General features: G+C 46.9%; 1 protein-coding gene across 1 annotated transcript in view; it reads right to left on the bottom strand.

Annotated features, from left to right (window-relative positions):
- Window positions 1–1,043: 1,043 nt before the first annotated feature.
- Tfcp2l1 (transcription factor CP2 like 1) overlaps window positions 1,044–11,869 on the bottom strand; it is a 59,562-nt gene continuing 48,736 nt past the window's right edge. Inside the window, exons 14-15 of the mRNA XM_052200834.1 lie at window positions 10,391–10,442; window positions 1,044–8,624 (exon numbers count right to left, since the gene is read on the bottom strand). Of these exons, the coding sequence (XP_052056794.1) occupies window positions 8,578–8,624; window positions 10,391–10,442 (99 nt within the window). The 3' untranslated portion in view covers window positions 1,044–8,577. The remainder of the gene's footprint in view (window positions 8,625–10,390; window positions 10,443–11,869) is intronic.

Genomic DNA, 11,869 nt, shown 5'->3' with positions numbered 1-11,869 from the left:
ATGGCATCTAAGCTAGGCCTTCCTAACCTAGCTCTGCAAGTTCCACACTTCTCTGGGAGGGAAAAGAGGCCTGTGGCAGGGACACAGGGTAGCAGGAAATCACAGCCTTCCCATCATCAACAGCAAGGTCAACACAGGTCTAGGCCCAGGAGGTACTTGAGTAGGGTGCTGAGGTCAAACCTCAGACATCAGAGGTCTGGAGGGTCCAAAAAGGTGATGCTGCAGGGACTCGGGGTGCCACCTTTTGGTTTTTGAGACAGTATCTCATTTAAGCGAGCCTAGCCTCAGTCTTGGCCTACAGCCAGGGATGACCTTGAACTTCTGACCCCCCCCTCCCTCTACTTACTGCTGAAATTACAGGCGTTCAGGAGTGTTAGAAGTTTAAACTTCATCCTTATTACATGGGGCATTTAAGTTTGGAAACTTAAGCAGTAGTAATATATAATGGTTTCTACCTCTGGCTGCAGATTTTTTTTTTAAATGCCATATTTTTTCATCGTTTTGCTTCTGGGTTTTTGTATTTGTACTTAAAGGAATCAAAAGTAGGGCCTTTGGAACCTGCAGAGCCCATCTGCAGACAGTCATTCACCGAGGTCACAGGTGTGGGGGGGGAGTCTGTGATCAATGAGAGTGAGCAGACACATGCATGGTTCAGCCACTCAGGGGAGTATCCCCGAGCGTTAAAACAGGAGAGCCTAACACATGCTGCACTTAATCTCCTACACAAGACACACTGAACCCCACTTGAATGAAGCCCCCCATTCTCAGATTGACACAAGGTAGGCGGAAGGTGCAAAGGGCTCCAGAGGGACTGGGGAGCCATGTTTAATAATGGCCGCAGGGTTTCAGTTCTGCAAGATGGAAATAACCCCACAGGTGGAGCACAGGGACAGCGTGCCTGTGTCCCTAATGCCACCGAGCTGTGCCTCCCAATGCTCCACAATAGTAAATTCATTTGCTACAGTTCAGTAAACAAAGCAACTTGAGGCCCCAGACACACATGGGTTTAGTACAAATGGTTTTATTTGCATTTTGACCCAGCACAGAGCCCACATACAGATTTCTCATTTACAAGTGCAAAATATGCTTTATTTCAGGTACAAAAACAACATGGCATTATGACAACATGGGTTTGCATGGCCCCCTTCCCTGTGACCTGCTGCTCATATTTGACCAATCTGGACTACCCCCCCCCAAAAAAAAAAAACCCCACTATCTTTAGAAAAGAATCACCCTACCTAGAGGAAGAAGGTAGATAAGAAAACCTCAAGAAAGAATCACTTCAAAGCATGAAAGAATATGGTAAGTAAACAAGACTTTACCCAGCAGGAAGAGATAGGTCAGTGCACGAAACAGTCCCCTTCGCTTGTCTCTAATGCTAGCCCCACAAAGCTCTCCGCTCCAGTACCGTCAGCCCAGGGACAAAGCCCTAGGGCAGCCACGTGGGAAGAAGCTTGTCCTCGTGCCTAGCAGGTGTGGCCTGCACAGGACCTGGGATGCTAGACACTCATCCTGGCTCAGACCCCTGGAGGCTACACATCCTAGATAAACCGAGCCTGTCAGGGCAGGCTGAGATCTTAAACTTCCAGTACGTACATATGTAATACCTTGGGGATGGGATTTATATCTAAATACAAGACCCACTTGCGTTTCTGCGTATGCTGTACACATGACCCAAGGGTAATTGTGTTTGTAGTATATCCATGTTTTGGCTGTGACCCATCCCATGTGGTCAGGTATAGAATTTTGGATTTGGAAAACAGGATGCGCAACTTGCTTGTAGTTTAAGGACCCAATCTGTTCCTCGTGTTTCAACAGTTTGCCCAGCTAGAAACCCAGACAGAGAGCTCGGGAGAAAAACTCAATGAGAAGTGGGTCAACAAGCAATATAGGAGAGGCAAGTTTGGAGCAGATGCTGGATGCAAGGGGATGCAGAAGCCGTGAAGGGCCTACAGATGATACACAATCCATAAACATCCCCAAGAACATGAGACTCTGCTCGACAAGGACTGTAGGATCTGGGTCCAGGGAAGGCAGGAAGCTGCCCACAATCACAACCACTCCGGAAGGGCCCAGCATATGTGGGGAGGGTCGGCAGGCTCCAGAGACGCTAAGCTAACAGGGTTTAGTCTTCAAGGCACCCGCTGAGATCAGGCTGTCCTTTCTAGGACAGGTTCTAGCAGGAGGCTCAGGCCACCACCACCACCCCCAAAGCTCAGCAGCCCATAAACAGCACAAAAGTCCTCTCTTCTATCAAACCCTGACCAGGGGACCAGGACAAAGGCCGAGCAGGGTTCCAGGTAACAGGGAGCATTTGAGGAAGAGACCTCTGTACTCTCTCTCATGGGAAGGCTGGGCAAGGTCCCTGGGAGCCAAGTGAGGATCAGAACTTTCCAGAAGTGAGATACACAGAAGGCAAGGAACTCTCCAGACGTCTCTGAATACACTTCCTACTTCTCCCAAATGTATGCAAAATGCATTGATAAGATAGCCCTGAATTCTTGAGAGTCCCTTAAATAATCCTCAGGAGAGAGAGAAAAGGCAACTGAGGTTAGGGGTTAGCTCAGTGGTAGAACACCTGCCTCACATGTGTGAGCCCCTGGCTTCTGGGTTTATTCCCTATCACTGCCAAATAAGACAATAGAATACATTAAAAATATAAAAAAGGAGGAGCTGGGAAGTAAATATTTCAGTATTTAAGGACCAGAGGTAAAACTATGTATGTTGGCACAAAAGAAAACCATTTTTTTAATAGCCTCAAACTCAGTCACCCTACTTTCAGTCCCCGGTCGCAGCATTGCCCTGAGTACTGGATTACAGGTTTGTACCACCACACCCAGCTGTCCACAATATATTATTGATTTTATGGCACTAGGGATAGAACTCAGAGCCTTGCTCATGGCTGGCAAGTATTCTGCCATTGAGTCACAGCACAGTCCTGCATGATTTAACACAAGCAATCCAAAATGCAGTAATTTAGTGTAATTTTTGATGGTAAGGATATCATTCCCTGAACTATGTTTGAAGATACCTCTTCACTCCAGCCCTTAGAAAGAAGGGCCTGGGGCCCAGGCTAGAGGCCCTTTACAGCAGTGTCTGGAGAGGCTCAGGGACTCTTCTGTGGGCCTAGTGAGGCTGAGGAGCAGCTAAGTAGACCTGGCTTTGGCTGGGAAGGAGCCCGGGTGCTCCCCAGGGTCTCACTGTTTCTGGGGCCCAGTAGTCCTGTCTTCAGAGGACATGGAGATGGGAAGAGGAAAGGGAAAAGGACGGCCCACAATGGCCAAGTAGACTGGCTCGGGTGACAGCCAGCAGCGCATCACTCTGAGGGCCACACCTACAACCACACTCACCTAGCTGCAGTCAGGGAAAGCCTGGGACTTGATGAGCAGGCATCCACTAGGGTTTATATACAGCAACGTGGGTGTCACTGTGTATGTGAAGGAGAAGCAAAGGTCACCTGTCTTCGATGAATGGGAAACCATGGTAACTTTCCCCACTCCTCAGATTCACCTACTAACTAGTTTCCAGGTTTTCAGGTCTCCAAGTCAATGCTTCTTGTTTTAAGGGGCAGTTCTGGGATTCAAGCACAGGAACAAACACTATATCAATGGGTTATATCATGTTCCTGTATTAAAGGGAGCCTGGGACCCTGGACTTTTGGCCCTGTCCCTCCAGTGTACCTAAGGCAGTGACCATATTCAATTCCCCTTGCCCCCAACAACCTCAACTTTCCACTGACAACAGCTAAAGAGTCTTTCTATTTCTTCCACTGATGTGTTAATAATTTTCAGAACTCCAGCTACTTGGGCCAGCCCCTGAAGCAACCCTGGACTTAGGAACTGGTGATGTGCTTATGGGTTCTAGCCTTTTCCTGGTTAATAGCTCTCAAGGGGCTCCAGGCAGACTGGGTAAGAGGTTACTAGGGCAATGTCTGACCTTTTTCTAGACCCCCACAATGGCTAATCTTGATTGTCAACTTGATGGGACTTAGTATCACCATGGAAACAAACCATGTCTGGCTATGTCTGTCAATGGGTTTCTTTTCTGTTCTTTTAATTCCTTCAGTGAGAGCAAGAATGCATTCCCCTGGTACCAACAGTTATTCAGTCAAGCACGTCCAGGGTACAGTGAATAAGCATTGCCCCGGAAAGACCACCTCCGTGACCTGGTCTCTGCCCTGCCAGCTAAGTGTGCAGTGTGCAGAGTCGTCTAGACTAGTTACTTGAGGTGGGAAGACCTACCCTAACATTTCATGGCTGAAGTTTTGCAGAGTAAAAAGCTGTACTGGCAGTTTTGTGTGTCACCTTGACACAAGCTGGAGTTATCACAGAGAAGGGAGCCTCTTGAGGAAATGCCTCCATGAGATCCAGCATTTTCTCAATTAGTGATCAAGGGTGGGAGGGCCCATTGTGGGTGGTGCCATCCCTGGGCTGGTAGTCCTGGGCTCTATAAGGAAATAAGCCAGTAAGTAACATTCCTCCATGGCCTCTGCATCAGCTCCTGCTTCCTGACCTGCTTAAGTTCCTGTCTTGACTTTCTTTGGTGATATCCAGCAATGTGGACGTATAAGCTAAATGCACCCTTTCCTCCCCAACTTGCTTCTTGGTTATGATGTTTTGTGCAGGAATAAACTGTGACTAAGAGGGAGGAAGGATGGGATAGAGGGTTTTCAGTGGGGTAATGTGGAAACGGAAACATTTGAAATGTAAATAAAGCAAATATCTAATAAAAAAATAAAAGTATATTAAGTATTAAAAAGAAAGGAAAAGAAAAACAAAGAAGGTGTGACAAAGACAAGCATCATATCCATCTGTCTCTGCTCCCGGCTGTCCCATGCTCTGGCTGCCAAGACTTCTCAGCCATGACAGACTGGATCTGCAAACTGTGAGCCAGAAAGAAACCCTTACTCCTTAAGTATTTGTCAGATGTTTTCCCATAGCAATGAGAAAAATAACTAACTAATACAGACCCTAAGACAAGCCTTGGAACATCCCATGCCATCTGCTCTTTCTACAGTGTGCCATCTTTGGCTCTCCACTTAGACCCACTTTGGTATGGAAAAAGAAGGTATCAATTTAGTCTCTCTTCCTGTGGCTCATGTAGAGCTATCACTTGGGAACGGGAGCCACAGACAGCCTGATGGGCTAAAAGTCAGAGGCCCAATTAGTCCTGTTTCTCCCAGTGCCTCGCCTTGAGCAAAGTACTCTAAGTGACTCGGTTGCCTCTCTATCCAAGCATGGAAATGTTTGGGAAACATTTAGTCATGGCCTTCCTCTAGAACTAGGAAGTGTTAGTACCAAGAAAAATGGCAGAGCAGAGGGGCATCACCCAGTCCTGCTAACAGGAGGAGAGAGAACACGGGGAGAGGAAGGAGGCGACTGGAAGGGCAGTCGACCTAAATGCAGACCGAGAAGGTAAAAAAAGGAACAAGAGACCAGCAATGGTCCCACCGTGCTCCCAGAGATCCAGGAATCAGAGGTCTCCAGCAAAAGACTGCCTACGGAAGCAATTCAGTAATTAGGGGTAAAAATAAGCAGATACTCACATGCAAAAGGATGAAACTAGACTATCCCGCTACATATCATATATGTAAAACTAACTCAGATTGGAGCAGAACTCATTGTAACAACTGAAACTTTACTCGCATTGTAAGAGGAGCCAGGAGAGATGGTTCACTGGCTTCTCTCCCAAAGGACCAAGCTTCAATTCCCAGCATCCACATGGCAGCTCATAGCTGCCTGTAACTCTAGATCCAAAAGATCTAACACCCTCACAAGGGTCTGTGTGTATGTGATGTGTGTATGTGTGTGTATACACACACACCCACAGACACATACCAATGTGCAAAATACCAATGCACATAAAATCAAAATAAACATTTTTTTAATTCTAAGAATAAAACACTTCTTTTCCTGAGTTTGCATTAGGTCATGGTTTCTTAGCATCCATTTCAAAAACACAAGCAATGGAAGGCAACTCAGGCATCACGCACATTAAAATGATGATTGTTTCTGAGACTGGGTCTTACTGTGTAGGCTGGGCTGGCCTTGGACTTGGGAGCCTCAGCGGTGTACTGCAGTGCTGGCTCACACCACCAAGCACAGCCAACTTAGAAACTTGTATACCCCAAGCACCAGCCATAAAGGGGGTGAAGATGGCCTACAGAATGGAGGAAAACTGATGGAGGATTAGCACCACTGAGAACTTACCAACAGCTTGTACAATTCAATGAAAAGAGCCCAATTTAAAAATGGGCAAAGGACCTGATCATACATTTTCCCCAAAGATATACAAACAGTCAATCAACGTGAAGAGACATTGACTATCATAGCCAGAGACATGCATGACAGCCGCAGGGAATTGTAATAAATGACAAGTCAACACTAGGGCGGTGGTGGCTCAGCTGGGAGAGAACACTGCCCAGCAAGCACAACGCTCGGGATTTTGTCTCAGCGCTGCATGAATTAGGTGGGGGGACACTTTTCTATAGTCTCAGCACTGAGGAAGCAGAGGCAGGGGGATCAGAAGTTCAATTATCCTCTTGTACTTGGTGACTTTGGGGCCAGGCAGGACTACGCAGAAGGGAGAGATGGAAGAAGGGTCAGAGGAGGACAGGCAAGCAGGAAGGCACAAATGAGATCTCACAGCAAATGTTGATGAGGAGGCAGAGAAACCAGAACCATCCTCCATTGCTGGTGGTAATGCAAACAGGTGTGGCTATGTGGGAAACACGAGGTAATTCCTCAAATTGGTGAAAAGTCACCTTAGGAGCTGTCCATTCTACCAGGCACATTCCCAAAATGAAACCCTGTCCACACAAAAGCCTGTGCCAATATATTCACAGCACCAACATCTCAATAAAACTGTCAACCCCAAAAAACAAGGAACTGAGCCCAGCTTTGCTGTGGGACTAGTTTCTCTGCCTGTAAAATAATATTTGCCAAAACCTTTGACAAATCTTTGAGCCTAGAAGTAACTCACCATGGCTTGAGGAAACTTGAATTAGGTAACAGTTGGTTGAAGTGTTGGGTGGGCATAGATCCCTAACAAAATGAAGACGAACTCTTAAGTCTACCATAGCTACTGATCCTCAAAATCCCCCGGAGTAAAGAAAGGTGATTGATTCAACCATGCCAACAAAGACAAAACACCCTATCTATACACCTACCCTTGGGAAAACATAAAATCTTAAATGAGCCCTGGAGAACACACTACCCCTGGGTCACTTGACAAACAGCAATGGTTAGCTGAGGTTGTCTGAAAAGGGGAATTCAGTAAGTCCCTCCTGCTGTAGCACTGGGATGGTTGCCAGGGCCTCATAGTTGCCAGGGAGAGATGTACTGAGACATACTGCAACCCAGATGGTCTAGAATGGATGGTCAAGGCCACTGGATAACAGAATCGGCACCCCTTAGTACTCTCTACTCAACAGGAAATGAGACCACACAGTAGTAGTGCTGGTAGAATCATGGTGGTATCATCTCTCCCCGCTGGTGAGGAAGTCACATGTCATCTCCTGGTCCATAGCATCTCTGACTAGCAACTGTGAGAGGCCACATGGGCAAAATGTGTGGTTCGAATGAGAATTGTGCCCCATAGGCTCATGTATCTGAATGTGTGGTCCCAGTTGGTGGTGTGGTCTGCTGAGGTCATGGGACTTTTTTTTAGAGGATGCAGTCTTGCTGGAGGAAGGATGTCACTGGGGTTGGTGGGCCTTGAGGGATTGTACCATCTCCTGTTCCTGCTCTTTCTCTCTCTGTGCTTCCTATATATATGAAAATGAAATCAACTAGCTTTTTGTTTGGTACCTTCCTCACCATAATAATCTATCCCTACAACTCTAAGCCCAAACAAGCCCTTTCTTCACCAAGTTGCCTTTGTCAGAGTATCTTATCACAGCAACATAAAAAGAACTAATACACAATGCCATGAGAGGTCACATAGGTACACTGTGCCATCTGCCATGTCAATGCAGAGACTCTGGGCTTGAATATAGCAGATTCTTAGAGACAAGGTGACTGACTTGGGTGTCCCAAAAGCCATGTATTAAGACAGCAGCTGACAGTGGTACACCTTCTACAGCATAAAATAAATAGCTTCAGTCCTATCAAGTCATCCAAGAACAGGAGAGGCGTGGCTACTAGGATCCTGAGAAGGGAAGTCAGTATTAGGAGGAGAACTGTGTGGCATCCCTGGGAGGTGGGCAGAGCTAGCCATGAAGCCAGTGACTCGAGAAGAAGAGGCAAGATCGGGGTGAGGGAAGAGAGGAGACAGGAAAGACCAATACATCAATGGACCCTCCAACTGCAGGGATCAGAGTTTAAGAGATGTATGTCACCACTGTCTGCCCAGGAAACAGAACAAGAAACTGTTAAAAAGCTAAAAGCCAAGAAGAAAGGAGAAGGGAACCATTGGCTTTCTGTACAGCAGACTTTGTGTCCATGGTCATCTGTAGTTTTCCTGGTCTGGGTAGAGTCCCCCCTAGTCTGAGCTTGTTAGGTGAGACAGCAGCTGACAGTGGTACGCCTTCTACAGCCAGGGATCCGTGGGGCAGGGGACAGGTGCAGGCGCTGCTGTTCAGAGTCCACACTTCAGGATGATGTGGTAGCCATCATTGCTTTCTGCTGCAAGAGAAATACTGGGCATGGGCATGTGTCATAAGAAGAGAGTTGGTACAGTGTGGTAGAGTTGGTACAGTGTGATTTGGGTGTCCCAAAAGCCATGTACTAAGACAGAAGCAAAAATCACTCAAATAACTTCATAAGGAAGAGTCTGTTTACAGAAGCAGGTTTTGGCATCTATCTTACACAATTACTCTTTGTGTACGTACACTTGTGCAGAGGCCAAAAGACAATCTCAAGTATGATTCCTTAGGAGTTTATCTACCTTGTGTTTTAGGGTCTCTCATCGATCTAGAGCTCACCAAGTAAGCTAGGCTGGCTGACCGGTGAGCCTGTGTCTCACCAGGCTAGGATCAATTACCAGCACACACCACCAATGCCCAGCTTTAAAACAAAACCAAACAATAATAAAACATGGACTCTGGACTGAGCTAGAGGCTTCCTGCTCGCATGGCAAGCACAGTATTGACTGAACGATCTTCCCAGGCACTCTGGTTTTGACAATGAGCCTTTTTACCATAGCCCTAGGCCCAAGGAGGCTTTAGGAAACTATGGCTTTCTGCAATGCTATGATTCAGGCTCAGAGATCCATTGTTTGTGCTATACTTAGGATCTTAAGGCCCATGCTGTGAAAGGTTTAGTCGGCAGCTTATGCTAGTGAATGATGGTGGTAACGTTAAGGGGTGGAGCCTAGTGGGAGAAAATGACATCAGCCCTTGGAGGGAACACTGAGCCTTAGCCCTCTCTTCCTTCACTTCCCAGCTGTCTTGAAGGAACGGAGCAGCTCACCATTCGCACCTTCATGTGCTGCCTTGCCACAGGCCCAAATGCAACAGGGCTAACTGGCCATGGCTGAGACCTCCAAAACTGAGCCCAAGCAACCAAACTCACACATTGTCACAGTAACAAAAAGCTAACAACTAACATAGCCTAGGTCCCCAGAACAGCCTGGACCCAGTCTCCCTCTCTGTAAGACTTATTTTATCCTAATTGTGTGTGTGTGTGTGTGTGTGTGTATGTGTGTGTGTGTGTGTGTGTGTGTGTGTGTATCTACGTGCCAATGAATGAAGTGACTGCAGAGACCAGAAAATAGCTTTGGTTCCCCCAAAGCTGGGGCTGCAAGTGGTTGTGAATCATCAGACCAGACGTGGGTGCTGGAAACCAAATTTGAAGACTCTGTAAGAGCAATTTGTGCTCTCGTCCACTGAGCCTCCCCTTCAGCCCAGTCTTCCATTCTGATGAAACCTACCCACTCACCCTCCCAGACTCAAGAAAGTCTCAGCAGATCTTTCTCTGCGTTGTGTGAATAAACACAACTCCTGGTACAGAGGCTCACTCTTGGCACTGTGGCATTCTCTAAGACATCTGGCTCAGCTGGATTTTCCAAGTCCCTTACTCAGTCTGCCCGTTGGGGCAGCCCTTACTGGGGCTTCCCAGAGACCTTCTATGAAAGCCCAAACCCAAGTTCATAGAGCGCAAGCAGCCAGGCCCGCAGTGTCCCTGAAGATGTTTATTCTGGTTTGCCTAAGACTAGGTATGAGAAGACGTGGCTTTCCTTCCTCTCAGACGATGCTCCACGTTCAGCATCTTCTGGGGGGACCCTGTACTGGCAGGGACCCTGTACTGGCAGGGACCCTGTACTGGCAGGGACCCTGTACTGGCAGGGACCCTGTACTGGGAGGGACCCTGTACTGGACACCCATCACCTATGGCACCAAGGGACAGAAACACTCTTCAATCACCAGGAAGGCAGCAAGAGAGAGGCTTACCTTTTAATGTGCTGAGGATAAAACAAGACTCATCTTGAAAATTCTGAACCATCTGAAAGGCAAAGGCAAGACACATTCTTCACAATGACAGCATCATATCAGCAAAGGTTTGACAAGGGGCTGGAGAGACAGCCCCATCAGTAAATTGACTGCTGTGTGGACAGGCGGGAGGCACCAGACAGACTCCATTCAGGGTCTCCTTTGATTTCCATATGCCCACATGCACAAAATAAGTGTTAGTAAAAGATAATAGGCAGGCAGTAACGGCACTCACCTTTAATACCAGTGCTCAGGAAGTAGAGGCAGGTGGATCTCTGTGAGTTCAAGGCCAGCCTGGTATATAGTTTGAGTTCCAAGACAGCCAGGAAGGGCTCTGCTACACAGAGAAATTCTTTGTCTCCAAAAAAAATAAAAGAACATTTATTTCTTTATTATGTCTTGGGTCATCTAGGTTCCTCATTAAAGGAAAGTTTATGCTACAATAAAAAAAAATGTACTTTTTTTGTTTGTTTGGTTGGGTTTTTTTTGTTTTTTGTTTTGTTTTGTTTTTTTTCAAGACAGGGTTTCTCTTTATAGCCCTGGCTGTCCTGGAACTTACTCTGTAGACCAGGCTGGCCTTGAACTCAGAAATCTGCCTGCCTCTGCCTCTCAAGTGCTGGGATTACAGGCGTGCGCCACCACTGCCTGGCTAAAAAATGTACTTTTAAAAAAACTTCAGGGGCTGGAGAGATGGCTCAGCAGCTTAGAGCACTGACTGTTCTTCCAGAGGTCCTGAGTTCAAATTCCGGCAAGCACATGGTGGCTCACAACCATTTGTAATGATATCTGATTTCCTTTCCTGGATGTCTGAATACAGTTACAGTGTATGTATTTAATAAATAAATCTTAAAAAAAACTGGACACAAAACCAGGCACGGTGGTATACACTCTTAAGCCTAACACGCTTGAAGCAGAAGCAGATAGATCTCTGTGAGTCAGTCTAAGGCCAACCTGGCCTACAGAGCTAGTTCCAGACCTGCTAGGGTTATTACATCATGAGACTCTTGACTCAGAAACAAACAACAAAATTAAGCATAGTCAATCTCATTTTGGTCAACAACAAAACACATGTACAACTCGTAGAGCTGAAAATTTCTCACTGCTTCGTGGCACTGTCATCCTGGTAACACAATTACTCATGTCTGTGGTAAAGTTGTAAGCACCCCACTATGTGGCCAGGGTGGTACAGATGACCTGTAGTGACCCCACTTTGTAGTGACCCCACTGGTGACATACACATCTGACACATCATCCTTTGTGCTACTATCTTAGAGTGCCCCCTCACACAGCAGTCCACTCGAGTGTACTGATGCTGTGCTCAGAGACTGTACCACTGGGGCTGGGTGCCTGTAAGCTAGGGTGCTGCCACAGAGATGTCCTCACCTAGCAATGGCATCTCATCATCCACAGGACTGTACTGTGTTTCTAAACAACTGTGCC

The sequence above is a fragment of the Apodemus sylvaticus genome, chromosome 12 (genome assembly GCF_947179515.1).
Source record: "Apodemus sylvaticus chromosome 12, mApoSyl1.1, whole genome shotgun sequence".
Taxonomy (NCBI): domain Eukaryota; kingdom Metazoa; phylum Chordata; class Mammalia; order Rodentia; family Muridae; genus Apodemus; species Apodemus sylvaticus.
This window is presented reverse-complemented; position numbering and strand designations above follow the sequence as displayed.